The sequence below is a fragment of the Bombus vosnesenskii genome, unplaced genomic scaffold (assembly GCF_011952255.1).
Source record: "Bombus vosnesenskii isolate JDL3184/JDL3185 unplaced genomic scaffold, Bvos_JDL3184-5_v1.1 scf7180000013302, whole genome shotgun sequence".
In the NCBI taxonomy this organism is placed as follows: domain Eukaryota; kingdom Metazoa; phylum Arthropoda; class Insecta; order Hymenoptera; family Apidae; genus Bombus; species Bombus vosnesenskii.
This window is the reverse complement of record NW_022882951.1, coordinates 1,403,932-1,420,068: the sequence shown is the minus strand read 5'-3', so window position 1 is coordinate 1,420,068 and position 16,137 is coordinate 1,403,932. Positions and strand designations below refer to the sequence as shown.

Sequence of the window (16,137 nt, the reverse complement as noted above, 5' to 3'; positions counted from 1 at the left end):
TCAAAACATTAAAGATGACTAAAGATAAATAGCGTGAAATTAAACATTCATAATGCATTTTAATATTTTTTTACAGCGTGGTATCGTTCGGTTATAACTTTATTTAGTCATAACTTTTTAATTAATTTTAACACCACTAAATTGGTGTATTTTATTACATACTGTACTTCATAGAAGCGGAAAAAGTGTCGCAATTGATTGGGAACAATTCCAGGTAAACAATAACCGATAATAACAACAACAAAGAAGGAAAACGCGTTGTCAAAGTCAAACAGAGAGATCTCCCGGTTCGGTCACGCAACGATGTGCTTCACAGAGGGGAGATCTCCCCGTTCGGTTGGCTAAGTGTTAAATATGTGTTTTATTTTCCTTACCTACGGTGCAATCAATTTCTCTATTAACTCTGCATTCTTTATGCACTGTTAATTCAGAAAATTCTAGAAATATTGCTGCTCTATCGATTCTCTACACTCTGTTCAAAATCCACTGATTTCCAATCGAACAATAATAAAATTAAATCACTGACTCTTTGTCTTTCTCTTTCAGAACACCCCATCGGACCCCAACACTTCTCTATTGAGCCCACAGAGCGCCACGTCGAACAAGTCTCTGACCTCAAACTTCTCCGTGAAGTCACCCTTGTCTCCGACGACGCCGATACTCTCCCCAATGTCAAAACTAGTCCCAAACACAGGCGTCAAGACGCCCAACGTTCTTTCACCAACTACGCCATCCAGTACGAGCAAATCGAAACGAAGACGAGACCGAGAAGCTCGAAAGAACTCGCAACACTACCAAGAATCTGACATTTTGGAGTCGTACTATCGAAGTTCACCTGGAGATAAGATTTCGGACTACGAGGATATTTGGAATACTACCGATCAGTCGAACCATTCCACGTGGTCTCCCAACGACAAACTGGCCAGGAATGATGGACCAGCGAACCCTCAGGACCGACTGAGGAACTCGAACGATCGACTGATGGTTCCAGACAGAATTGCAAATGCAAATTCCGAGAGAAATTTCAACGAACGACTACCAACGAGCGAGCAGTTGATAGTGAGGAACGACAGGATGATCGTGAGAAACGACAAGTCGATCGGTAATGAGAAATTGAGTTACAAGGAGATGACCAGTCCCGAGTTTAGCAGCTTTAAGCCTGCTCAGGAGGCGAAGCCTGTGGAGCAGAGCAATGGATCGCCGGAAGAAACAGGAATGGGCAGGAGACCTGATCTGTTATCTCGAGTCTGTGAGTATTTAATGCAGAATCGGGTTTATTTGACAGAATTTATATATCGTAGTATTATATAATATTTGTACATTATAATAATTGGTAGGTGAAACAAATTTCTGTTTGAATTCATCGAATTTAAGAATGTAAAAGTACATAAAAATTTGTAGTTTCGAAATTGGATATATCAATAAATAAGAAGCAAATTGTTCAGCGACCTTCGCTTATCCACTGCCACTAATTCAAAATTATCGTTTACCAAGCAGGTAGCGCGAATTCCTTGAACAGTCCCAGCACAGTGACACCTCCCAGGAACAAATTAGGCTTAATGCTGGCCAAATCTGAGAGCAACAGCCCCCTGACACCAGAGTCGAAGCAGGGTAGTCCGTTTTACGCGGAGCCAGCGGACGCTATCGCGCAGAGCGCGGCGATAATACCAAGAAGACGACCTAGGAACAACCCAGCAACGAATAAATATCGACACAGCGAACCAGGGTGGCTACAAAACCCAGTAGGTGCAAATTCTAATCAGCTGCATCCGATCGACTGGGAGGAATCGGAAGAAACGGAAGATAAGACGCCTCTGATCTCGTCTTCCGTGGATAATTTGGCTAAGAGACTCGGCACCAAAGAGACCAAGAAGATTCCACGTGCCAAGCCAGTACAACCACCAAAGATCAGGACCAAGGTGTTCAACGACACTTCCTGGGCCGTGGACTCCAGCTGGGAATTTATTGGTGTGATACGATTTCTTATTCGTTGTATATTTCGTTATTTATGATTTTGTGAAAAGCGACGATCTCTGTAGTTGGAGACCTATCGTTAAATTATCGCTTCGTTGATCTTTTAAATAATTTTGAGGTGAACGAGGAAAAAGATCGTATCGAAAGGCACGAGCGAAGAATCTAACACCTTGTTGAAGTCGTAGTGCACACATACACGATTTCTTTTCGAATCAGCGAACCCGACATCGTGTCGTTACATCAAACACATCGATAATACATCATAATATAGCAACCAACAAGCAACTTGAAACGAAAGATACGATCGAATCTCTTGTCCAATCTTTACATAACATCAGCAAATCATGTCGCGATGAATCTAACGATTCGCATAATCTAATCTCTATTTGAGAAAGTTTAAACAAGCTTCCGATAAATCAGCACGTTCTCTTCTGTTATATAAGAATTGTATTCTGTTCGAATAGTCAACCAAATGCACGCATGTAGATGCGCAAGCTGTGCGCGAAATTCATTGAAAAATCGATTTTCTTTCTTTGTAAACGATGAATATGGAGGATAGGTCGATAGGGGCAACGATAACGACATTTGATAATATTTGTTCAGGCAACGAAGGGGACGACTGCGATCCGGACTACGACTGTGACGCGGATTACGAGGGCGACAACGTGGCCAGAAAGTTTCCGGACGAGGAGTGTGACAGGGACGTTGTTGGGAACACTTTGACCGTTCAGAGTATCATCCTCCAACGGTAAGTTCCCAGCCGACATCATTCACAATTTGCCACTATTTCTTGTTATTTACAGTCATCAATAGTGTCGATAATGAATCAAACAAAGCTGTTTAAATTCGGACGAGGGAAACATATTTCTTACATCTAAGGGACTGTTGCTATAAGGAGATAAAAGTCCATTTTCCAACAATTTGCGTCGGTCAATAAAAGCCAGCTAAAAGTCTAGCCAATTGGAATCACTTTACGAGTGTTAAAGAAAAAATATTAATTACTAGACTGCGAATGTTTATTCGATTTTATATTTTTATGAACACAATGAAAGAAATGGAATTTACTTTAATAGAAATCTACTAAACATCATACTGAGTGGTCTACGCTTTAAATATTACACGTATCTTTGCATATTGTACGCACTCTGTAGATTTTTGGAATCTTAAATTTCCCAAAAACGCAGAAACACTCGCAGTCTATTAATTAACAGTTTTAGCAATAAACTTACACGTATCTTTCCATCTTCAAATTTTAGTTAGAGTATTTTTAATAATTTTTAATGGGATCTGCTTAAAAGAAATTCATTTCTAACGAAGCCGAGCAATTTTTGGGAAAAGAACTGCAGAAAAATTACCGAATGTTACTGTACTATAAAAATACCTGGAAACAATCAATGACGCGACTGTAAATTGTTTAAAATAATTATTAGTGATTTTTACGTGTGTCCAATAGGTACCCAGAGCTGTTGAAACCGCCAGACACGTCGGAGTCGCTTTACAGCGACAGGAACTCCTCGTACGACAACGTCGAGAAGAGGAACGAAAGAGAGGAGGCTGGAGACACCAGGAAGGACCAAACTTATGACTCTTCCGAGTGGGAGACGCCATTGGAGACGGACGAAAGCGACGTGGAGAGGATGAAGAGGAACAAGAGCTTCAAAGAACGACTGGACCCTCTTCTCTGTAAGTGTACGAGCTTATATTCTCTTTCTTGCTCTAGAAGACAATAGCAAACATTTAAAAACAGATGGAAAAATAAAAGAACAAAAGGTAGAGATTTTGAAAATACACCACCGTGAAATTCCGAAGATTATTTTATTCTTTTTTATAGCATATATAACATATCTTTCAATTTTATTTGTTCGATACAAACTTGGTACTCCTCAATCGTCCATAGTACTATTAGTATGTATTAAAGAGTGTTTATTTCGCATAAACAAAGTATGCTAGCCGAACTGGAGCACGCATGTAGAACGTAGAACTGGAACATACGTATAAAACATATTTATACGGCGATTTATCGACAACTGTCAGTATCGGATGACTCATAGTCAAAGATCCATCGAAGTGCATTGCCAATGCATGGCGCAAGTGTATCGGAAATCGTATCCAGAAGGTCACGAGTCGTGGATGACACAGTCGTGACCGATCGATAGCTGAAGACCGAGAGGAAGGCAATAGCGAGATGTGTCATAGGAGAAGCGTACCATTGTGTCGACTATCGCGAATAAAAGGAGCTTCCGAATGGATTATGACGTTGCAACGACAACCGATTCTAAAGAGAAAAAGAACCGCTTTAACAAGAGATTGTCGGAGTAAACGCGGTCACGTTACACGCGCTCTGATTTCGTCGATCGTTCTATCCAACGCTAGATGGATAATGCGTGTGATGTTATATGCTGATGATTGCACTGGTTTCTCGTCTGGAGGTGGAGATAAGAGGATAAGAGGTTGATGATCGTTTCGAGATGATCTTTGTCTGCGACGCATGTCGTTTGTCGAACAGGAAACGCTGGTGTCGATGTTTATCGATGGGTTTTAAAAGGACTCGATATCTGGCTATGGACAAAATAGAAGATTCAAACGTTTGCAGAATGAGAGTAAAAAGGATAAGAGGGTAAACAGTTACAGTAAATTCGAAAGTTTGCGAATATACGAATTGACACGTTAGAAATGAGAGAATTAGAAGAACAAGATAGAAGATTTGGAAATGGAGAAATTTTTTATTTCAATAGAAATGTGGAAATATTGCGATATTAGAGGTTTAAAATAGGAAATTGAGGAATCGAAAAATTAGAAGGTTGTAGAAAATTGGAAGAGTAAAAAGTTCGTCCCTTTAAAAACTTGGTAGCTCGAATATGTTTGATAGTTTATAAAATGTATATAAATATATTTGGAGAAAAAAATAGGGAAGTTCAGAGATCAAATAGCTGACACGTTACAAAGGTCAGAATACTCGATAATCGAAAAAATATATAAATTAGTAAATTAGGATATTAGACCAAGGAATTTCAAAGCAAGAAACTAAGCAGATTAAATATGCATAAGCATGAATATTTATGAACACTCTTGCATAATTAATAGATTAAAACTGGAATTAATTGATCTATACAGACAAACTGTAAGCTTTCGTCATCCAACTCTGTATGAATAACAATAACGAACGAATAAAACGTAACTTTTCCGTTGTTAGGATTTCGGTCTTGACGCGCAATTTTCCTGCGACTACGAGCAAACTTCCAAAATTTTCCATCGATCCTCAAACACTTCCTTCCCATGGAAACGTCACGATGCCGACTCCTTTCAAACGGTAGTTTACGATGCACAATAGAAGTGCGATAAAGAGGCTCAAACTCAGGTAGAACCTATAACTCGCAAAGTGTACGTTACACCCTTAATTTACTAATCATTAATTGTTAATTCCGAGCAAACTTCCAAAATTTTCCATCGATCCTCACACACTTCTTTCCCATGGAAACGTCACAATGCCGACTCCTTTCAAACGGTAGTTTACGATGCACAATAGAAGTGCGATAAAGAGGCTCAAACTCAGGTAGAACCTATAACTCTCAAAGTGTACGTTGCACCCTTAATTTATTAATCATTAATTATTAATTCCAGTCGATGCTTTTACGTACTGTCTCTTTATTATTTTATTCTATCAATGGACAAGCAACGTAAATGGAAAATCTCAATAATTACAGAAAGCAAAGAAAGAACACTACCGATGCGTGTCCTCCTCAAGTTGAAAAACATGTAATTCTCTTACGTTTCTTCTTGGATTTTATGTTGTACATTTGTAATTATTGTCTTGATAGGTGTTAAAAATTGTTGAGCTTCCTTTTACAAGGGAGAACGAAATAAAATAAAAATTCACGAAGAGAAAGATACCGAAGATCGACGAATTTCCTTTTCATCGAAAGCAGAGCCGAGGATTATTGTTCTCTCGTTCAGTGAAAATTTCTTTTGTTGTAATTTTACGATTTTATCGACGATGCTTGCAATTTATAATTAAATTGCGAATATTGTAATGGATAGAAAGATCGTAAATATTTTACAATAATATACTTGCAATGCTATAATTATAGAACAATAATATTTATTTAATTGTAATGATAAGATATTTACTTTATTAGCAAAAATGATTCATGATTTTTGACTAAATTCCAATCCTCTCGGACACTGTTCGAAATGCAAAATTTACTCCTCAGTAAATTAGAAGTAAAAAATGTAGAAATAAAATTCATAAAATAAAAGGAAGAGTATGAAATAAGCTTCGTCCTTTATTTACTGTTCACAGTTTTGTGACAAGAGAAATCGCTAGTGGCACACGCAACAAACGCATCAGTTAAAATAGAAACGTTTTATCTTCGGTGTCAACGTAACACACATGGCGGAAATCATTTTATTATCCCGCGATACATGCGTTCATCGCGATACGATTATCACCGCCTTGGGCGCGTCTGTCTTTGTAAAAATTCGTTACCGTTGTTACGTCGGAGACACGAGAAATCACGAAATCGATAGATCGCCGGTGATCTTCTCGCGTCGCAGTTCAAACGTTTCACGAATAAAGTGAAGCAATTGAACTTCGTATATGATAATGGAATTTTTATTATAGAAATCGAACAGAATGACGGTTCGAAGTGTTACAACGGAATAAGGTTTCGAGCGCTAATTTAGGAGGATTTTTATATCGAGGTTTTGGAGCGATTATCGTCGGATGTATATCAGAGGCGACTATTCCGTTTCTGTCTGATTATTATTTCGATAACTGTGGCATGCAGAATGTTTCGTTTACCTGATTACTGTTTCTAAAGGTCTAATGGCCTTGTTGAGCATGTGACACCGTGCTACGTTTCAATCTCGTCCACGTTACCCCATTTCTTTGCGAAATTATCTCGCCTAGATGTGGATCATCGAAATTGTGAAGTCACTGTGTCAAGCGCTTGCGAAAGAAACGTAGAAATCCAGCGCGTAATTAACTATAATTAGATTAAAACGAGTCTCCATAAAGAACGACGGAAGAAACTATCATCGCAAAGTAAGAATCGTTTTTCTATAACAAAAAAAAAAAGAGAGAGAGAGATTATTTTACTATCCCATAATAAAGACCGTCTAAACAAAATTATCTCCATCGAGCACCAAAGCGCGTTAATATTTAATTAGCAATATCAAAATAAGACAAACAGTAGATAAAACACGAGCATCCTTCGTGCTTTACTACACACAACAGAGGGAACGAAGCAAGTATTTTATATAAAATCAACAAGTAGCTTCTGTTATCGATGCTGAGATATAAAAAAGACCATTGGAAAAAGAAGAGAAAAAGATAGAAATAAAAACGCAACACGACAAGACGTGGTCGATCTATTATAAAATCATAATAAAGATAAATGGAGTTGGCAGATGCAGTAGCAATTTGTAATACGGTACAGTTGAATCGTGACAGATACCTCGATTCTGCCGATCGTTAGTCGTGCACGTGAACAGCCGGTGAATACAGAAACTCACGTTGCAAACGATGCATCGAAAACGTAATCTGTCGTATGGAAAACGCGTTCGTTTCACTCGGCGCGGCTAGCATCGGTCGTTAATTATCTTCGTCTACTCCCCGAGTACTCTTTTGTCCCTGTTTTCTTTTGTAAGAGAGTATCGACGTTCTCGTTGTCTGGCCCCTCCGAGAATTAATTCGTACGGGGCCATGGAAATTTTCACGTTCGATTTATTTTACGGTGCATTTGAAATTTTCGAGCAACGATTTGAACGAACAACGATAAAGCCGATAAAATATATAAAGTATAAAAAAAAGAAAAAACAATAAGAATAGAGATTTCGAATAAGAGAAAATTTCTAACGTATATTTTTCGAATCCTCGAATTTCCTACGCCTCGACATTGTCTTAATTTATATTTTTCAAATGCGTATTCTCTAATTGTCGTAATAGTTTTGAATTGCAAAATTTCGAATGAAAATTGTATTAATTCTCGATAGATCTCGAATTTCTAAATCTAAGACGACCTAAATTATAAACAAATTAATAAAACATAACAATTAAAACCGGTATAATAATTGATCGTAATAGAAATTAAATCCTGTCCTGCAATTGGCACGAATCCAACACCTAATTTTATTGCTATATCGCTTTATTGCTTTAACAATAGCCCGGAAAAACTCAAACCCGCAATTAAATCTGTCAGGTATACGGAACAAGCTATGCGAAGAATTTGAAAGATATCGTTTGTACGAAATGTAAAATACTGTTCAACGACGTTCGTCCTTTAGAAATTCGAAGTAAATTTAATCTTGCGAAGTTTCTCCAAAGTGTCGATATTACGACATATCTTTTCATCTTCGAGGGTTTATGACGAACAACGGTATCTAACTACAAGGCGAACGATAATGGCTGGATTTGCCAACAAATTGGAATAGTTTACGAGGTGTCAGTGGTTGGAACAGCAAACTCGCATGTTGCGCATCGTTGCTCGTAATCGTCCCTTAAGTTTAAATGCCGCGTTATCCGAGGGGTTGTTTCATAGCCGGCTATAAAATAAAATCGCTGGGAATAATTTGAACGATCGTTTCGTCGTTTCCAGAATATTCGATAGATTCGTGGAATCTGCTAAATATTCGATACGCAAAGATACGCGAAAGTGTTGAATATCGAAAACACAGTAGCCGATATAACGTTTAATAGGCGAAACGAATCTCCGTGTCTGGGTCCTACTTTTTCGATCATTTTCATAAAAATATAAAATCGCATCGCAGGTGCAGTCGTTGACGTATGATTTCTCGTAGAATTCTTCGAAAAATTTGTTACGTTCTACAAGCTTTCCTTTTTCTTTAACTGTTTACCTCTGCAACGAAACAATATTTATCTACGAAGAAAAGATTTTGTTCGTAACAATATGGAAACATTGATCACGATGTAACAGTGGCCGATCCATTTCCAGTACTTAACGTAATACGACGTAGTAACAAACAAGTCGCTAGAACTTGCTTGTTTTTGTGAGTAGGTAATAGGCTGCGAATCGTCTGACAGTGTTGGAACAATCAGGTTTTGAACTGTAACTCGTTGTTCGATAGAACACAGTTATCAGCGATGATTCTAGACAAATTATTTCCGATATTTTATACTCTATTTTCTTCCTTTTTCGAATGGCCAGGTAACAAGGGTTGTTTCTCCACTGGTTTTAAAGACTGTAAAAAATATTTCTACGAAGAATTATAACGAAATTTTTATATCGCTCGTTCACGGTGAATGAATATTTGTGCAAAAACATGTTTTAATGAATATTTATGCAAAAACATATTTTAATGAATATTTAAGCAAAAACATATTTCCCATAAATGCATAAACAACCGAAGTCTAATTGTAATCACAAAAAAGAACGTAACAAAGGCTTCGCCTAATGGACAATTTGGAGCTCTCTAATAAACTCACTAAAACTTTCCGATAGTTAAGCTTACGCTCGAAGGACAATGAAAACAATGAATGTATGTCTTCGTCTATGAATGTATGGGTCTGTAAACCTTCTTAATTTCTTCGAGTATTAGCTCACGTTTAAAGGGTAGGAAAGGGCCGGATTTATCAGTAACGATAGCAATCGCCAAAATTCATCAACCTATGTCTTCCGTTTGCAAGCTGATTACTTGCCCCCCTACCAATACAAAGCAGCCCGGAGGTTACCTTTTCGCGATAGCGCTGTCCATAGTTCAGTGTTCGCCGATTCAGCGTTGGTGAAGCCTCGTGGAGGATCGAATTGGACCCAGCCCAGAGCTCGATGACTGCGATCTCTGAGAATCATCGTGAGCTTTGTTGACGATTCGAGCTGAGTTTCGATCGGTGTATACAGCGTTCGTCAAAGTTTCTTCGCGTTATTTCACAGTTTGTTCGTTCAAAATTTTCCGAGGAACAGTGACGATCGATCGAAAAATTTCCGAAAAGTTTGACAGAATAGTGTTCAAAATCTTTGATCGAGTTCGAGCTTCGTTGCACGTACGAAGATTACACGAACGATTTTCGATTTTTGAAAAGAATTTTTGTCTCGTGAAGAGGATTCTCGTGATCATCGTTCTTCCATTCTCCCGCGAAAGAATCGTACGAAATTTCCGTCGATCGTTCTCCAACGATAAACAACGACAAAGAGTCCTCGTGGAAGAAGCTTTTCCAAAGGAGGGTGCATATATCTGGCCTTAAGATTCCAGGGTCGACGAGATAACCGGCCGACGAATCTCAAAGACGTCTAAACGTGCTGCCCTGTGTCATCGTCATCGATAATTTTCAATGGAGTTGCGAAGTTGATAAGCCAATTGCCTCGAACAGAAGTCCTTCGATCGCAGAACATTTCCGCAAATTAATCGATCTTCGCCTCAGATAGCGGCGAGTACAATTGGCGGAAAGAAGAAATACGAACGGGAAGTAGACTCGTTGCAGGGATCTATCGATCGAGCTATCGTGTAACACTGTAGAAAGATCGTGAATAGTCGAATAGTATCTGAATCTTGCGAAGAAGAAAACTGTGGAAAATCGAACTTGTCAGCGTATTTGATTTGATTGGAGTTTACGAGCCAAGATTCCTGGGTTGAGGATATAAAACAACGATATTATAGCGAACCATGGAACGGTGCAAACTAAAATTTTGGAAAATTTGGCAAATTAAGAAGAAGATGGCCAGTCGTACCACGACAAAGGTGCATACGGAAAAGGGCGAGCAAGTCGTAAAGAAGAAAAATGTCTTTCTGAGAATTTCCAAATGGTTCCGGTGCATTTGCAAGAGATTGCGAAATGGTATCGCAATATGTAAAAGTAAGCGGCGATTTCAAATTTCAAGTTTTTAAATTTATAAACGTCCGAATATTCGAAATGTTGAATTTTCGAAATTTCAACAAACACATGCGTTCTCTTTTGAACCTTTAAATATTTGAACACCGTATTGAAAGAGCTCTATATCGGAAAACACGGAGGAAATTTTGTTTGCATAGCTTAAGGAGCTTTTTTTCCAACAAATTATCGCATGGATGTTAACCGATAGTGAGAGATGATCAATTTACTATCTTTATAAGCATGTGTATAGTGTACAGATAAAGTCTGTTTGTAATGTCTTTAACATACTTCACTTAGTTCAAAATCACACGTATCATTAGTGGCGCCCCTTTGATAAGACAACGCTTTGCGATACCGTGCCTATTTGCTAAGATATCGAATTAAAAAAAATTAAATAGCAGTAGTGATCAAATAACAGTATGGAACTAGGAGTACGAGTATTTGCATCCCTTTATCGACGTTCATTCTTTATTCAGTATCTATTATTTAAATCGCTATTTCAACGTTTATTCCTCTTTATCGATGCTTTAGTCAATGTTTATATCGATGGTCTTTCGTTTCTTGCTATCAGAACGAACAAACTGGAAGCCACGCGCTATAAAATGATCATCCCCGTTTTAAAATCAATAAAAGATATCGAATAATTTGGAGAAATCGTTCACGCTAAGACCATTTATTTTAATCGATGCCTACCCCCGTATTTGATAAAAAAATTTAATAAACTAATAACAAGCTTGAATTTGATGAACCAACGATAAACATCCCCTTCGAATAAAAGCCTGCAATTAATAGAACCAAGAACCTAATCGAATTTTTCTTTGCCCCACAGCTCCTCCGAGGTTGCAAGCCCTCAGGAATCGTGACAACGGAGGCACAGGCTCCAGCATAAGATCGTACGCCTTGCAGCTAGCCGCTGACAAAACTACCACCTTCTCTCAGAATATCGATAATTTCATCCAATGCACGAAAGAAGGGAAAGAAGCCAGTCCGCACGTGGTTATGAGAAACATGAGACAGTTCATGTCTGGAATGAAAAACTATTTGGTGAAACACGGCGAAAAGGAGTTCGAGAAAGAAGTGGAGAAGGAAAGATTGAAGCTGAAGGCGAATGAATTTTTGAATCTGGACGCGATTTTGGAGGGCGTGATGATGAACCTGGTGGTCAGACCGCTCAGGGAACATGTTTACAGACTGTTTGTGGATCATTACGCGACCACCGGTTCGTTGCAAACCCTCGCCGAGAGCATTCAACACGCCCAAGGGAAACACATTCAGGATCTCGGCGTTCGAGTTAGTAACCGTTTGTCGAAATGATCATTGTCTGCCGAATGGGAGTTGTTCTAATATGGAGTTTATTCTTGTAGTCCCTCCTGTGAGGGTAGTTTACCAGTAGGGATAGTTTGGAGAGGCTATTATTACCTTGTATGATCGTAGTTGTTGTAGTTTAGTGGAGATTAAATATTTTAGTTCCTTTTGCATTTCCCTCGATTAGGGGAGCTTTTTTCTCCCTCTCTGGAGGGTTTGAGAAAGAGAAAGAGAATAAAGTGAAAATCGAGATTAGTAACTTTATTTATTTCGATTTATTTCCTGATTCAAAGAGAGCAGAAGAAATAGGCTTTGATTATAGTGCTGTTTGGCAGATTTTTAAAATAGCGAATCCTCGTCTAACTGTAATTATTTATACGCGATACAGATTTTCTAGCATATCTAGTTTCGTCTATTAGATATTAGAGTAATCAGAATCTAGAAATACGTAGCTAGAAGGCCTCAAATTCTTAAAGTAGATTACAGTTTATATCATCGAAGCGATTAAGCTTAAAATAAAAATCGATAAATATTAATAATAGTTTTGTTTACAGCCAAAGATCATACCCCCATCGGAGCCCAATTTGGAACGAATCCTCAAGTGCATCGATCGTCTTCAGAAGGCGGATTCACCTTTGGATAAGCTGGAAAACCTTCTCGCAGCTTTTTCGGCAATTTTCAACTCTGTAAGTCGCGTTACGAGCCCCTTCTCGTTTTTAAATAAATATGTGATCTCTTGTTCGATACGAAATTTAAATGTTTATCGTAATATTCATAAATGTGTATCGTATTCGGAGCAAATTTTAAAGGCTTATTGCGATTGGCTTTTCAGGTAAAACACGCAAATTCTGGTAAACATTTGGCGCTGGGTGCCGACGACCTCCTTCCTCTTCTAGTTTGGGTGTTGGTTCGTGGCAGAGTTGTGGACGCTGAAGTGGAGGCTGAGTACATGTGGGGCTTGCTTCATCCCTCTCTTCTCACTGGCGAAGGGGGATATTATCTGACGACCTTGTCCAGCGCAGTTCACGTTTTGAAGACGTTCAAGTCCAGCCAGGGAACGATGTCCACTTTAAATGTAAGTGACTTGGCTGATGCTGGCCTCTGAAGCATTATATTTATCAAATTTCTATGGTTTTTTTAGTGTAATGTTAGTATACAACTTTAAGAAGTGTTAATCTTCTTTAGATTTCAATGAAGATATATCGATATACTGTGTTATTATTTATAATTTGAATATTAATATTCTGTTATACTATTAGTATATATTACATTAATACATTAATAAAAATATCTGTATATGTTGAACAATTGCTATTTGAATGTTTCAGGGCTGTGGAACACCAGACTGTTCATCCGTACTACGAATCTTAGTGCCAGATGAACTGCATGGATCCCTGAACACCAGAACGTTGCCTGTGCGACCGAATATGAACACGAGAGAGATCTGTCGCATTCTTGCACATAAAATTAGATGCACCAACCCCCAGGACTATGGACTGTTCAAACTGGTTCAAGGGGAAGGTAAACGCTAGTTTTTCCAAATTTGTACAATTTCTATTGTCATCGTTAGATGGATTATTTGCTTATTAATTTTTAGAATATAAAAATTTGTACAAACTTTGCTAAAAAAAAATTTGTCTACAAACATTTAATTAAGGATACTACATATATGATTTATAACGTGTTAATGAAAAATACACACAAAATAAATTATTAAGCAGGTAATTTACATACTTAAGAAATTAGCTAAATAGCTGAAGAACGATTAAAAAGCAATTACAGAATTGCAACATCGAACAATTAAAAAACAGTTATCATTAAACTACCATTTACTAACCTGTGCTATCACGGTGATATAAATTAAAGAGATATTACATAGATTTTTTTTTATTTTCTCTTGCAGAAACCTTACTCGGTGACCACGAGTGTCCGCAAGAACTCTCTCACTGCCTTTTCGCTTACAAGCGGATCGACGCGAAGATAGCCTGGCCGAAGACCAGTTCTTAAGCCTCGCGAACAGGAAACCTCGTAGAGTTAACGATGTCGATTTCGTGGTGGCGAAACTAACAAGTCTGAAACACCTGTCTCTACTCTTACTGTTAGTTTCGTTGCTAGCACCATGTTTTCCTTTTGATCGTCTCATTGTTCACACATTTTACATGTAAGTCCGTAACGAATTTTTCAATTTCCAGCACAAAAACCTCTTCGGTAATCTAACTCTTAGAATATACTTGAACACTGCCAGGTATAGACAGCTTTCGAACGATCGACGTAAAAACGAAAAAAAAGTCCACTGAAAGCGACCAAAGTTTAATTTAAGGAAAACGATTACTAAACCTTGTACTTTTATTCGTAAATCGTGTTAATCTAGAACTATATTCCCACATATCCGGTATTTAAAATCAGTACAATCGTCATCATTCTATTGGTCGCTTTTTGATATATAGAATTCTTGCCCATATTTTTTGTAATTAGTAATTATTGTAAAGAAAAAGAAGGACTTGTCTTAGCTACGCGATGGTCCAAAGAAATTGTATTATTTGTCTGAATCATTTAGCTGCTGAGGGTGATGATTATAGTAGTGCAATCTAGTAGTGCAATGCGTAGCTGGGTACGATCTCGAAGTAAGAATTTCATATAACGCAGCTAAAGAGTCTGAAAAAGCAGAGTATGATCTTACGATCGGGCGATTAGCATTCAATCGGATTTAATTTGCTTTACAAGCAGGTGCTAGAGCGTCGGATCGGCTAAATGGAGGGTCGATTCAGTTCGTTCGTTGGCACTGAACCCGAGATTTCGAACAAATTTCCGCCGAACGACCGTTTCTTATTTATGAACACATGAATAATACGAGATAAAGGATCGTGTATTACTCAGTATTCGATATTTTGCAAAATTCTTCGATAACGAAGCTACTGACTAAGTCTCATTGATGAAATAGGTTTCGAATCGAGGAAGTCAATGGAAAATTCTTCGCTTTTCGCTGCAAGAAACCAAGGTTTTGAATCTTTCGTGATTGTCCGTCGATCTCGAAACCTACTTCACGAGAGAACACTAAGTTTTTTACGGGATGAAATCACTGAAAAGAGAGCAACCAAATGTCTCTGTAACATTTCTTTCGAAATAACTTTACCGCAGATTACTTACTTACTTAATTCTCTTATTAAAAACATTTTTAGCATATCAATTGATTTTTTAAAAATATTTTTCTACGATTAATCGATGAGATTGATGCTGCCATCTTACTCTTTATATCAGTCACTCATTTTTATATTTTTAACGTTATTATTTTTTGTTGACATCTTGTTACAAAAAATCAATTTTTACCATGTACGAATTATTTATATGTGAAAGGAGATCAGAGATATGTTGGATTGCCTCTGTTAGGGGTGATTCAAGCCTATAGTATAACCGATTAAAAATCATATGGGGATTACCCCTTTTAATACAAATTGAATACTAGACTTATATATATATAGAACACGAAAGGCTAGTTTAGACTCTATTTTAAGTACTTTCTCGTCGAGACGTTGGCGGATTATACAAGCAATCTGTACTTTTAGGCGGACGTCGCATATTTATTGGGAAGTTGTACACAATATTTTACTATCATTCGTCGGATTTTTCCTTTTTTTTCGCGTGTGCGTGCGCGAGTGTCGCTTCTTCTTTTCTCTGAATCTGCCAGGCTGATTTGCTCACCTAATATTATTATAAAAGGCTGTGGAACTAATTAATCTCTTACTCTCTCCCTCTCTCTCTCTCTCTCTCTCTCTCCAGAAATGAGCAATTGAATACAGAGCAGAGTTCGATCATGTTTGTGTTTTTGGGGGATTTGTATGGGGGTTGAGATATGAGGGTTGGAGCGTAAATCGTGGAGCGAATATTTTGCTACTGAAACTCTCGTACAAATCAGCCTTGCAATTGTTATTAGGTATTGTCTTATATAAGAAAACGAACAAAAAAAAAAAAGGAAAAAAGAAAAAAGTGAAAAGTAACACGATGTGTAGCCCTCGATAAATACGTGTAATAAT

General features: G+C 37.8%; 1 protein-coding gene across 13 annotated transcripts in view; it reads left to right on the top strand.

Moving 5' to 3' along the window:
• The window catches only part of LOC117234086 (protein sprint), a 155,467-nt gene extending 141,041 nt beyond the window's left edge, over positions 1-14,426 (top strand). For 11 of the 13 annotated variants that reach the window (XM_033494958.1, XM_033494959.1, XM_033494969.1 and 8 more), the window contains 9 exons: positions 547-1,249; positions 1,495-1,968; positions 2,578-2,722; positions 3,428-3,657; positions 11,631-12,091; positions 12,661-12,792; positions 12,939-13,181; positions 13,435-13,627; positions 14,010-14,426. In XM_033494958.1, coding sequence (XP_033350849.1) covers positions 547-1,249; positions 1,495-1,968; positions 2,578-2,722; positions 3,428-3,657; positions 11,631-12,091; positions 12,661-12,792; positions 12,939-13,181; positions 13,435-13,627; positions 14,010-14,113 — 2,685 coding nt within the window. In that variant the 3' untranslated portion in view covers positions 14,114-14,426. The remainder of the gene's footprint in view (positions 1-546; positions 1,250-1,494; positions 1,969-2,577; positions 2,723-3,427; positions 3,658-11,630; positions 12,092-12,660; positions 12,793-12,938; positions 13,182-13,434; positions 13,628-14,009) is intronic. The other 2 variants (XM_033494956.1, XM_033494964.1) reach the window with 1 other exon arrangement.
• Positions 14,427-16,137: the final 1,711 nt, after the last annotated feature.